Source organism: Manduca sexta, chromosome 13, assembly GCF_014839805.1.
Source record: "Manduca sexta isolate Smith_Timp_Sample1 chromosome 13, JHU_Msex_v1.0, whole genome shotgun sequence".
Classification (NCBI taxonomy): Eukaryota; Metazoa; Arthropoda; class Insecta; order Lepidoptera; family Sphingidae; genus Manduca; species Manduca sexta.
The window spans coordinates 7087693-7101367 of record NC_051127.1 but is presented as its reverse complement, the minus strand read 5'-3'; the positions used below and the strand labels follow the sequence as shown (position 1 = coordinate 7101367).

Below are 13675 nucleotides of genomic sequence, written 5' to 3'. Positions count from 1 at the left end.
GCTGTTATGTTCTTTCGAAGCAGATTGGGTCAGAGTATGAACACTGCTTCTCAGATAGAAGAAGGTTTGGACAAGACTATTAGGTTTCAAACAGGCATAATTGTAGTAAACCATTTTTCGGATTTTGACTTGTCGGACGACAATACCTCAGTCCCCCCTGTGTCCCTGAAGTCTGCAAAGTGGTTGAAACGCCGGGAGAAAATAATAATATAAATAACCGCTATAAATCCGAAATATAAATTAATTTCAAGGTCTAACATTCGCGTAAACATAAATCGTTAGGCTATAAGTGTGTCCACTGACGAGGGACAATCATCCCTCGTCAGTGGACACTATTCGGATCCCTCTCCGTTTACTATCAGGTGCAGCGTCTTTGCCATGTTTATATAACAAAAAAATCTGAATTTACTTATAATTTGATATGCGGATTCTAGCATTTTTTATGTAACTACTTATCTACTAAGACTGTCTCGTAGCGTAGTTGTGTTACGTGCGCGGTAGGAATCGCTTTGACGTCTCTGGTTTAATATGTGCCCGATATGGCGATAGGCTCGTCCCTTATCAACATCATGCGATAGAATACACACGGCAAGAAGTGAGTGCATTAGTTGGGCGTTTGCCTGCCTTTTAGGCGATAGAAGGCTTGTGTTTACGTACGTTACGTTTAACAGCTTTATTTAACCCAACAGCTTTATATAGCTCAAGCTAGCCAATGACCTAATATGTCATTTGCATTGTCATTACAACAAAACAAATTATAAATCTCCATACAGAAGCATAAACTAATTCTTAAATGTAGTGAGTACGTCTCATGAGTGTACTCATAAGAAATATTTGCCGAACAACCGGATCCTGAGTATTGTTTGAACAAGAATTTTAAATATTTCTATGATTGTTTTATGATCGCGAATTTGTTTACCACATTTACAGTGAAAAAAATTATTAGTATTTTCATCTCGTCGCTTTAATGTTACCATTTTTCTCTCGTTTTTTTCCGGTCGACTTAACTTACAAAATTTTAGTGCCACGGTCGAAAGTGTTGGCATTCATTACAAAATTGGTCAGTAATATAGGTAATGTTAAATAATTTTTGGTTTTTAGTGATTTTAGATGGCGGTATAATTTTTGGTTAAAAAGTTTGAAAAATACAAAACTAGTTTCTTGCCCGTTCTTCTCTGGTGAGAATCGCTTACCGAACTGATAGTAAAGTTAATATTGACGGAATCTAAATAATGTATAACATTTACAGACGCTATATTAAAAATATCTAGTCTAAATAATGTATAAAATTTATTTCCTTCAAAACTATGCACTTATCAATGCGTGTCGCTACGTAAATAATTAAAAAGGGAGCAAATATTCGAGACAAAAATATCCTATATTTTAATCCGAAACATGGTCTGTGCAAAATTCCAACCAAATCCGTTCAGCGGGCTTACTTCTAACAAACATTCAAACATCTTTACAAAGTTGCGATTTATTTTATTCAAGAAGTAAGACGTCATGATTATATTTGCGTTAGTTTTTTTGTCACAGCTGCGAATACCTGTTCACACGCTAATTATATAAAAACATATACCTACAAGCACACATAAGTAAGTGACAACTGGATTTTTTATTGCTTTGAATGACGAGACGACCTTGTCGTTTGCCTGATGGAAAGCGATATCACCGCCCATAAACAGTAAAAACACCATCTAACACCTTGAATTACAAAGTCTTGTTTGGTATTCCACTGCGCTCGCCATCCTAAGACATGAGATGTTAAGTCTTATTATGTCCAGTATTTACACTGGCTACAATGTTCTTCAAACCGTAACACAACAGTGACAACAGGAATAAATATTGCGGTGGTACCTACCCAGGTGGAATTTCACATATGAGAGACCTACCACCAGTAAATAACTCTGATATAATGTGGATAAGGGAAATAACTCTGTACAGGAGAGTAATTACCTGGACCCGTCATTTTAACCTTCTAAAAGCTATATAATTGATAAACAGAAACATCTATAATAGAAAGTTGCTTTTTCCTCGTGGCCCTTTATTTATTGAGAATTGTACCACTAGGTGTCAGTCGAGTGTTATTAATGTCATCTATTTGTGTATTTACATCTCACATATTATAATACGAAGTACCGCATTTGTCTGTCTGAACGCTATGAATTCGAAAATTACCAAACTGATTTTAATCAAATTTCGTATGGAGATAGCTGACCCTAAGAAGGACATAGTCTACTTTAAATCTCGAGGAAATATATAGCAGGACTATTGTCCCGGAAAAACTATTTCACGCAGACGGAGCCGCGATCAAAAGATAGTATGTTATATAAAATATTTTATATTTCACAAATAGGTGTGGTTAGAGTTGTTAATGCTATAAATAAAATGTAATTACAAATGCAAAACTCTAAAATGTTACGATGTTTGTTAGAAATAGACGCGGAAACTCCTAAACGAATTTGGATGGAATTTTGCATATGGCAAGACTATGTTCTGGATTAAAATATAGGCTATTTTTATCTCGGTAATTTATCCCAAGAATATATAATTTTTTTTTATAAATAAATTACCTTGGCATCGTACATATCGATACAATAATTTATTTGGGCTAGCTTATTATTACAAGTTGTTCTTTTAGTAAGAGTGAGACCTATTTATCTAAAGAATGTATTAAACTGTCAAAGTTTCGTAAAGAGATGTTTTATAGTATTTTTTGGCATGGCGACAATTGCTTTGATTTCTAGAAATTCTGATTGTTTTGTATCTGCTATTATTAATCGGTATTGGTGAAATATATAAATGGTTGAAGTCATAATATTACAAAACAAAAATTACGAATGAATGAAAAATCAGATAATATATTAATTAATACTATGAGTAAAAAAAACAGATTTTTTATGTTTACGCGAATGTTAAACATTTAAAGAAAACTATTTTACGGATTTTGTCGCGGTAAATTATATAATATTTTTTTTCCCAACGTTTCGAAGACTTTGCAGCCTTCATGGTCACGGGGCGGGGAGAAAATAATAATATAAATAACCACGATGAAATTTGTTAAATAGTTTTAGTAGTACTTGAGGAAAACAATATCGATCGCGTTTAAATCTTTTCCATTTCAATTGAGAATGTGGAAAGTAAATTCATTTATTCGATCAATGTGAGTGCTGTTAGATTGTTTTTAGTATTTACACTTTAGGCTTTATGTGAAAAATATAATGAAAAAAAGCTCAACGCGAAAAAGCTTTCCCTACATTTACAGGAATACAGACCGGAGCTTACATTACGTTCGCATATTGATCATCAAAACTCTACAATTTCATGATTTCACTTTCGTGAATACGTATTTGATTTTCTTTGTAAATAAAATAAAATTTGTACATTAAAAATACAAATTGATTGAAATGATAGATACTTACGTTTGTGGGTCATGGCGACATCTCAACATTATATTAAACATTGCACGCGTGATGGCGCAAGTTAGAATAACACCGCACCGTTATAAACATATAAAAATTGATTGGAGTTGATGAGAGGGCTTGTACTTGGCAATTACGTAAAGCCGGAGTAAATGTTGAAATCATGTGTACAACTGGAAAGTCTTTTAAGTTAGGTCCAAAATGTAATAAATGTATTAACTTGATCGGTAAATCTTGTATTACAGAATAGATATTTAAAAAAATAATTAATCAGTTAGGAAAAGTTGTTGATTTTGAAAAAAGAATCGCGTAACACAGATTATAATTGGTAGCTATATTTTTATCTGCATTTTCTCTGTAGTACGTATTTTACTCCAGATTAGACCTAACCCGAAGATTGTTAGCTTCAGAAGATAGAGACGTAGAGATTGAAATAAAACGGTGTTGCGGATTATATAACGGTTTTTGTAATATAATTTTCTCCCGACGTTTCGAAAATTATGGCAGTCTTCGTAGTGACGGGGACTGAGGTGTTAGTTATCCGAAAAGTCAATGTTCCAATATATAACCAAATTTTACAATTATATTATTTAAATTTTTTAGCTGTTGACGATCCGATGTACGCATAATGAGGTGACAGTGTCTTGAAGTCTGGCAGATATTAGGAAATATGCCATATCAGATATAATTATCACAATATAAATGGTCTTATTTTTTACGGGTTTTTAGCACCTAGATATTTTTGCCTTGCTGAGCCAGCCGTACTTATACGTAATGACGTTATATGTAACAAATAACCAGCAAGGGTGCCCACACGTTAGAAGCCTTTTTTACGATTATCTTTTAGGGTTACTTTGTTATTTAACATTATTTTTCTGCGCATAATTTTATTAGTTCGTGTAGCATGAATGGCGTGTGTTTAAATGGCGCGTGTTTTTGGTCGAATGACCATTCGACCAAAAATACTGTATAATTAACGCGCGATTATATTTCAAATAAATTTCATTACCAAACAATCATGTCAAATAGCTTTTTCCATTTAATTATTAAGCCAAAGCAATTACATTTTGTTTTGACGTAAGCTGGCCCTATTTAGATAAAATAATATAAATAGTTTCTAAACAAACGCATTTCGTCCACAGGGCCCATCGCCCGGCACATTCTGACGCGAGCATTAAGGTGTCCGACGATTTCATTGACTATGCCCAACTATCAGTAGACAGGTAGGCATCGTTCTTAATTTAAAAGCATTATTTTTTTAACAAATAAATTGGCATAGGAATTATGGATCATTCAGCCTATGTAGCTTTGTTGTGTTCATTGTAGTTTGTTACGATATTAGATAAAATGTATTTATGGGATACAAATATTTGTTTTGGCTTGATAAATTAATATAGAAATGGAAACCAACCTTATTCTGTTTTAAAAATATAGGTAATATCTTTATTTAAACTTCATAAGTACCTTTAATCTTAATAATAGTATCAACTTGAGGTTTTTGAAGATGTTTAAATAAAAAACGATCATAACCATAAACAATGAATTAGACACTTATAGAAGATCGATTGTTCTAAATTAACATATACGTAGGGTACTTTTATTTGCGGAAAAATATAGAAGGGCTTTTCTTGCGGTAAGAAATTATTCTACGTGGGTTGAATCGCGAAATAATAGGAGATAGTAACATGTTACTATAGTTTAAAAATAATTAATACGTTAATTAATAGGTACTGTCAAAAAAGTGGACCAAAAATACACCGAATAAAAATCTATATATTCATCTCAAAAATAAAATTAAATTGAAATGAAAACCAATTAAAAATATAATCGTAACTCGAAAGGTAACAGTCTAAATTGAATTAAAATTATCCCCAATTAACAAGAGCCCGGCTAAAACGTTTCGCGCCGTTTTCCCGCCCTGTCAAAACTCAATTTGTCAAGCCAAACATCGTAATGGCGGCGTTAGGGAGTTCTACATTTCGGGTAACTTTACACTCGATTAATTCAATTTTAAACTTTATTATTGTATAGTTAAGGTTTGGAACGGGGGTTAAACGTGGCCGGGGGTCGCGTGTGAGTCTGGGTGCCAGCGAGGAGATTAAATTGTGTAAATAAGGATTAAACAGATAAGCCCGGTATTGTTTGAGTGACGTGTTGGCGCCTGCGTCGACGGTAGCTGTGGGTGGCGTTTTTGGGTCATGTCTATTATCATTTTTTCTAAACCGCATTATTTTGGCGATAATCGCGGCTTTATTTTCTCCTGGGGTGGTTCAATTGATTGTTATAAATCGCATGCCAATTTCTTTTGTAAGTCAGACGGCGAGTCTTGCTGGTTATGCACACGTAATGCTATTATTTGTTTGATTATTTTTGTTCTTTGGTGAACTTTATCGACATCCCTTTGAAATAATAAAATAAAATGGCAATAAATGAAAAATATACATAAAATTCTAGGATAGGTTGAAGTGGGTTTCGAGTTCATCATCGTTACCAATATTTATATTGTGAACGCCTACAATACTTTTCTTGGAGATTTGTCTCCAATTTCAACCGCGCTTTATTTCTTTATTAAGTCTGAACAGCAGTATATGACAAAGGCTACTTTTGACTTGAGACACCCTTCCTTCTTTTTCAGCCTCAATGCCCTACAGCATCGACAAGGTGTCCATCCTAATAAAATGTCCTCACAGCTCTCAATCCTAATTGAAAAAATCTAATTTATTCTTTATTATATCTAACCTTCTTTTTCTTCCACAGATCGAACTCATCAGGAAGCAGCATCAACTCTCCGCTAGGCCCCGCGGCCTCCTGCGGCATGACGGCGAACCCCTACGCGGTGCCCCTGTACGGAGGCGCCCCAGTCCAGGGGTACGGGTGCGCGCCCGCAGACCTCCCCCACTATGGGGACATGCGCGGCGCCAGCTGGTACCCGGCCTCGAACGACCCCAGGTTTGCCAGTGAGTCGGCGAGTTCGTTTTTTAAATTTAAATTTATTGATGTTCCTGGCTGTTTTGGACCATGTAGGTTTAAGTCTTTTTAATTTGAAGTTTTAATTGTGACTTTGCTGAGATCGATCATAGAAGTTTATGTTGGGTAATGAGGTCTTGAATATATTTTATGTAGGTAGAGTTCGAACTTTGGCGTTTAATCAAATACTGATTGATTATTTAAACTAGATGAGAAAATAAATAGGATGGCTAACAAATGTTGGTGCTTTATGGCGATCGTCACTGTGACATAGTTTTAGAGAGGTAAAATTTTCTACATACACATACTACGTTAATATTACAATTAATGCCATTAAGCCTTAGTATGACACTCCACCTGAGTATAACAGTAACTCCCTAAAATACCCGCTTAAATGCAACAAAAAGCAATCAAAAATTCGCCATGTCAAACTTTTTGTTGAAATCAAGATGGCGCCGGTAACGTAATACGCGACAATATCGCTCGAGTGGCGGTCCAGTTACTGTGCTAATTTGACGTCACGCGACACCTCGGGGGTGGGCACAAGTGTTGCAAATTAGATACGCTGTGTACACAGGATCTTGGTATCACCACGTTATGACTTAAATATCGTATGGATTGGAGAAAGTGGTGGGACTTCTAAGTCGAAATTTTTGGTGGTTTGAGTTATTATAATAGTGATAATGTGCTATTATAACAAAACATCTGACTTAAATAAAGTGCTGTAATTTTCTTCAATGCTTAATGCAATCTCCTAAACGGTGAGTCAGTTCCTTGATCATTTCTTGAACGTAAAAAATTCTAATGCTCAAACATTCGGATTAAACGCAAAAGCACTTAAAAACCGATGCCCTATTCGGTGGCTCACAATAAAACTGTCTCAAATTGCGTCGCTGAGATCTTAGTTCGGCAAACACCATTAGTCGAACAATAAAAAACAAACGCGAGCCGCGTGCCGCGACTACCTTCCGTCGTCTTACTGAACGGTCAAAGAAACAGAACGGATTTGACTGATAAGTATAGGTACCTACAGGAATTGGGTATCTGAGAAGCAAGTCAAGATGATTTTGACTGGTGGCAGATTCCCCATATGTGAGAGTCCGCCTGTGTAGGTACTACCGCAATGTCTATTTTTGCCGTCAGACAGCAGTGTGTAGTCACTGTTGTGTTTCGGTTTGAAAGACATTGTAGCCAGTTTAACTACTGGACATAATAAGCGTTAACATCTCATAGGATGGTGAGCGCAGTGGAATACCAAATAATACTTTGTAATTAATATGATGTATTAATAATTCAGGGTGTAGGATTAACAAATATCTAAAGTTGCGCTAATATTAGTTCTTACCGTATTTGTATTCTTTTTTATTTCTGTTACTTTTACTGTTAATCTTGTAAGCAACAATAGGGGTGTCACTTCAATTTTGAAAAAAAAAACCTTAAATAAATAGAAAGAAAACGATGTTGGACGGTGTTTCTACAGTTTATGGGCGTTCGTATCGTTTACCATCCATCAGGCAAATGGCAAGATCGTCTCGTCTTTCAAAGCAATAAAAAAAACTTTAACAGATATTTTCTCTGTAATTTTTCGAAATTTCGTTATTTATGTGTAAGTACAAGTTCCGCCTAAAGGATTATTCTAGGAATAATTTCTAAATTGTAAATACAAATATCTTTCATTACTTCAGTTACTGTAGTGAAAATTATTCACAGAATAAAGTATTTGTCGAAAGCAGTCTATCATATCTAAGCAAAATCTTTTTGGGATTTAATATATTTTCTCTACTTCATAGTAATTGATCACTCAAGACTTCTTGAACTAGGACTTATTTTAGCTTACAGCTCTTCAATTTAAGATGTGTTTTTCAATAGATTGTATTTTGTAAGTATTTTAAATATACTAAAGGCTGTTAATTGTGAGCTAATTACTTATAGTAATATAATTTTAATATCATTGAATATGACGCTCATGAGATATGAAAGAACTTATGTTTGATTTCGTAGTATCACAATATTTAGGAAATGTATTAAAGTTAAACAACTTTATGAAGAAATTAAAAAATGATCGAAGATTGCCTTAATTGACTGAATTATACATTGCCACCAAATACTAAGTTGAGACTAGCAAGTCCTCGCAGCAATATATTGCGCAAGACCTTCTAAATGCGTTTAAACTAGTAATATTTCAATACTTAGTTCCATACAGATCTTGCCGCAAGTTCAGCAAGCTTTAAAATTTACAAAAGTCACTGATTATTGTTTATACTAACAGTTCCTTCCAGAATTCGATTTTTGCACGTTTTCTTGTCAATATTAATCTCGCTTTAAATAATGCGTCGGTATACGCTCGACAAACTGTAATTTATGCGTTATTTGTATCTTTGTTCATTTGCGGTAGAGGACGTTTGACGAGCCAATAATTTGTATACATCAATACAATATTAGCGCAAACAGTCAGAATAACTTATAAGTGTTACAATTTGTTACAGGCTAGTTTCACCTTATACACATAAAATCTATACATATTATAAAACAAAGTCCCCAAAAGCTGTCTGTGTGATATCGATTTACTCAAAATCTATTGAACGGTTTTTATGAAATTTGGTATGGTGGCGAGCGTGGTGGACTAAGGCCTAATCCCTCTCAGTAGTAGAGGAGGCCATGCCCAACAGTGGCACAGTATATTATACTGGGCTGATATTATACTAAGCAGAGCAACATTTTAATATCTAGATAGTAGATATTAAGCCTGTCTCCGATAGTTGTTCTGTGTCGGTAACCCGATATGATTGTTGTAGGGAGCGCAGTGTACTGCCGCAGGTGCACGAGTACATCGAGCTGCAAGCATTACCCGTACGCTTTGTTATTCACAGGGTTAAAATTAAGTTGGGTCTCATTAAAATTTATTATTAGCTTGACTTTTACTTCATAGTTTTGTAGCAATATTTGGGTTGTATGAGATCGTTGATCAGATTCCTAGGTCAGGCAATAACTTAGCAGTAATAAGGTTTTCATTACGATTTGTCCTAGACTGGATATAAGTGTCTGCAAATCTTGATTAAAAATAATTTCTTGCTGCCGAAGTTCCTTTTTGAAAGGTTTATTGTTCGTTTAATATTTTTTAGTATGCTCGTAAATATTGTATAAGCATATTCTGATAAATTCTGTGCTGGTAACACGAAATGTGTATATCGTCAACTTAAATTAAAATTCGCTTTATGAACTTATTTTACTAAATTAATTTCCCGAATTTTTAAAACCAAGTTATCTAGTTCCGTCAAGTTTCTCAGAAACCCAATAGTCCATCTGAGAACAATAAATCAATACCAAAGTACTGCCGAACCTCGCAACGAAATCAAAACTTAACGTCCGTCGAGTCCACTTAATCTGATAAACAATGCGAGCCATAGACAAGCAGTAATTGAATCTAAACTCCACAGCGACCAGTAGTAGAGAAAGTCCAAATAATGGAACAAACAAATCAAGGCGTCGCGCATAGACAACACAGAAACAATGGCGGCGAGTAATCGCGCGGGAAATTATGCGTGACGAAGATCGCAATGCACGGAGTTAATTACTAAAGGTCAAGCTATGAGAATAAACAAACAAAGTAGTTTTAATCGTAAAGCGGTTTAAACAATATGGCCGTCACACTTCTTATGGTGGTAATTGCTATATGGCAAGTTGAAAAGAAAAACGCGGGAAAGATGCAGAGAAAAGAAACAAAAACCTTTCTGAAGTTTTCCTGTAAAAGTTTTAATTTTTTTAGCAATAGAGATTGAAGAGGGAGTTTGCAATATAGACGATAACTTAAGCTAAATACACCGCACGGAGCTTTAGCGGTGGTGTGAATAGTCACTGTAAAGCTATCCAATGCGCAATTTTATGTCAACACATTAATAAGCAACACAACTTCACACCTACTTAGACCTAAATTAATCGTTTATTGCTTCTGATCGGTCACATCTCTAGAATCTGACTGTAACAAAAAACAAATACCATGTCTGAAAGAAGTACTATCAAAGGAGTATTATTTCTTTACTCTTTTTAAAATGTGAGTGACCTTTTTTGATTTACATCTATTCTCAGGATTATCATAGATGTAGGGCCAGATTGAACATGAATGGGTTTGCTAGGAATAGTACCACTATCTCAGAAAACTAGGTTCAAGTAGAAGCTTTGTTAGGAGCATCGAGATTGCTCGAGAGTTAAAAATCTGCCTTTTATATCTATTATCTTCTTATATCTATTCTTCGAGCTCGGTACGAATAATTCCTCTAGTCATGTAGGTGTTCTTAGAGGTATTGTCACTAATCAGCACATTGTCTACAGTTTATTTATTTGTATTTCATGGATACTTCTATCAATACTAACAAAATTACCGGGGACAATGTACCTACGTTATATTTTAATTTGCAAACAAAATTCATACGGGTTATGCGTTTTTTAATATATTTATCTATTACGGAAAACTGTCTTAATTGTAAACCTGTATAAATATTAATTAAATAGTTATTTACGTCCATAGGTTTTGGTAGTTTTATCTCGTGCAAAGGTCGACGGGAAGATTTCTTTGTGAATGACGTTTACGAGGAGCCGTTATTTCAGTTTATTTTTTATTATTCACTAACTACACGGTTCATAATAATCGATATAACTTACTTATAGGTTCAGTATACAGGGTAATTTTGACATGCGTTACTAAATGTAATCCTAATACGAGTATATTTGTCTTCTTACAATAAACAACACTTTAGCATAACTTATTCTATCCATACATGCTGTATAAAAATGCACATGTTTCGAACGGAGTAGTAATAAAAAATAACTTTAATTTCATATACCCTAAGGCCACTACTAATAAACGATGAGAATTTGTCGCAGCGGCAATTTACAGTTTCAGTCAGGAATACACTCACGCATACGCCATATTTGCACTTAACTACAAAATTGTCAAAAAACAGAAAACTAAAACCAGGATTTTTGTTGAAACTATTTGTTATTCGGGGATGATTTTTGACACAATATTAGCAGAGGTAAAGACGAATATGTGGTTTAATTTAGTAACGCAATGTAAATATGACTGTATAATTACATTGAAGTCTTAATGATGAATGAAATGATGCAACGAGACTCCCACTTCGTCGAGCTTAGGTATATGTGATAGACGGTGTATAGACGGTAAAGCTATCGCCATTCACCATATTTGCGTTTATTACGTTTACTTTTTAAATCTCACATATGAGTTCTTTTAAACATTAATTAAAATTATATCTCCAAGTCATATATGAAAAGGACAACGTGAACTTTCTCCGTACCTGGGTAGGCAAGACAAAATAAGCAATTCCGATCGGTATTCCGTCCCTTGTTTGCCCACCACTAGAGAGCTCGACAAACACCGCCACGTCGGCAAATAGTTTGTGCACCGGCGGCCGGGAACTCCATATAATATCATGTTAATGTAGCTAAATATTGCACTCGGGTGCGTTACATTTCACAATTTGATAGGTTTTTGTCTTTACGACTGGTTAAACGATCCCAATATTTGGATTTTAAAAATGTAAGGTACGCCAAAATGAAATTTAGTCGCAATTCTTTTGTCTGCTTCGGTGGCGTAGTTGTATACGTAGACGGTACGAATGCAGTGCTGAAGTCTTGGGTTCGATCCACGGGTCGGGCATAGTGATATTGGGTTTTTCTACTCAGTATCAGCCCGGAGTCTGGATTATGATGACATGACGATTCGGATATGGCGATAGGCTTACCCCTATCACATCATGGGACGGAATATACACGCTGGAAAGTTCCGGCATCAGCTGCGCTTCAGCCTGCCCCCTCGGGGTTAAAAGTCATGTGCATATGGTTTATGCTTTATTTGACAATGTTATTACATTTCTAATTAGAATATTCGAGCAAGTTTAGTAATTAATTTGTGATTATTGTTTTGTTCAATCGTTCAAAATGTATGTGACTATACAAATACAATTTGTAAATCACTCGACAATATTTCAACGGGCCGGCAATAGAACACTGTCAAATCGCAACAATTCAATTTTCGAAAAACAAACGAAATTCCATTTAAATCTCGTTTATAGCCAATACCCGCGGCGTTTTCGAGTGTGCCAACACATCAAACGGAGTGGGCAACACGGTCAGTTGAAATTAAAATTGCCATAGGGAAAAAAATAAGTGTACACTTAGGCTGCTATCGTTCGTGGGCGAGGTTAATGCGGCGAGTGGACATGTCAGCGACACACGCGCACTTTATCTTTCTTTAGCGAGGCAACACTGGGAAAATGGCCGCCGAATGTTTGCTATTTCATTTCCTCTGCTGTTGCGAATTGATATCGGGATTTGCTTTAGTCTATATTATTCTGTAATGGTTTTAGTTTAACTAACCAATGTATTGGTTTTCGAGCAGTCTTAAGTTCAGTTTTTAGATGGGAAATTAGCTTTTAAAATATATTTTTGTCACAAACGCAATATTTACATTTATATTGCATTGCATTTATATAGTCTCTGTTTAGCCAGTCGCTTCGAGAATACATGATTTCGTTATGCTATTTATAATATTTAAAGTTTGACAAGCATTAAGGTATACTCAAAGTAAATAATAATTCATATTATATGATTGAAGCCATTAAATTCCCTGTCTCAGTCTGCAACACATCTTCTTCTTTCTATATCGTAACGAGACATAATTAAGACAAATTACCAAAACTGTAAAACATACAACTAAGGTTTTGTTTAGTACATAGTTTGCATAGAAATTGTTACTAAAAATATTTGTGAGTAACTAAGCACTAAAGCTTCGACAGCTTAGTCGGGTGTGGAACGGACTGCCGAGACGGAAGTCTGTAAGTTCAAATCCCAAGGACACACACCTCTGACTTTTCTAAAATGATGTGATTATTCTTGGTGAATTATCGCTTGCTTTAACGGTGAAGGAAACCTGCATATCTTAAAATTTCTCCATAGAAATTTTGAGGGTATGTGAAATCTTCCAATCCACATTAGGCCGGCCTGGTGGACTAATACCTAATCCCTTTCAGTAGTAGAGGAGGCCAGTACCCAGATGTGGGACGGTACAATACAGGGCTGATATTATTATTTAAAGCACTAAACATCATCTACAACCACCTAACATACCCATATTACAGAAGTTCTTCAACTGTAAGTAGTCGCGTAACTAAAGCGTCCATAATTTAGCCACGCGGCTAATTAAAGGCGCCCTTGTATCCTTAAATGTGACAGACGGTAGAAGAACTTGATGCTAATAACATAAGTTC

At 35.1% G+C, this 13675-nt stretch overlaps 1 protein-coding gene across 2 annotated transcripts in view; it reads left to right on the top strand.

Annotated features, from left to right (window-relative positions):
• LOC115450138 (homeobox protein Nkx-2.4) overlaps positions 1–13675 on the top strand; it is a 44581-nt gene that overhangs the window by 4193 nt on the left and 26713 nt on the right. Inside the window, exons 2-3 of one of the 2 annotated variants that reach the window (XM_030178121.2) lie at positions 4565–4645; positions 6180–6379. In XM_030178121.2, coding sequence (XP_030033981.1) covers positions 4565–4645; positions 6180–6379 — 281 coding nt within the window. The remainder of the gene's footprint in view (positions 1–4564; positions 4646–6179; positions 6380–13675) is intronic. The other variant, XM_030178128.2, reaches the window with a different exon arrangement.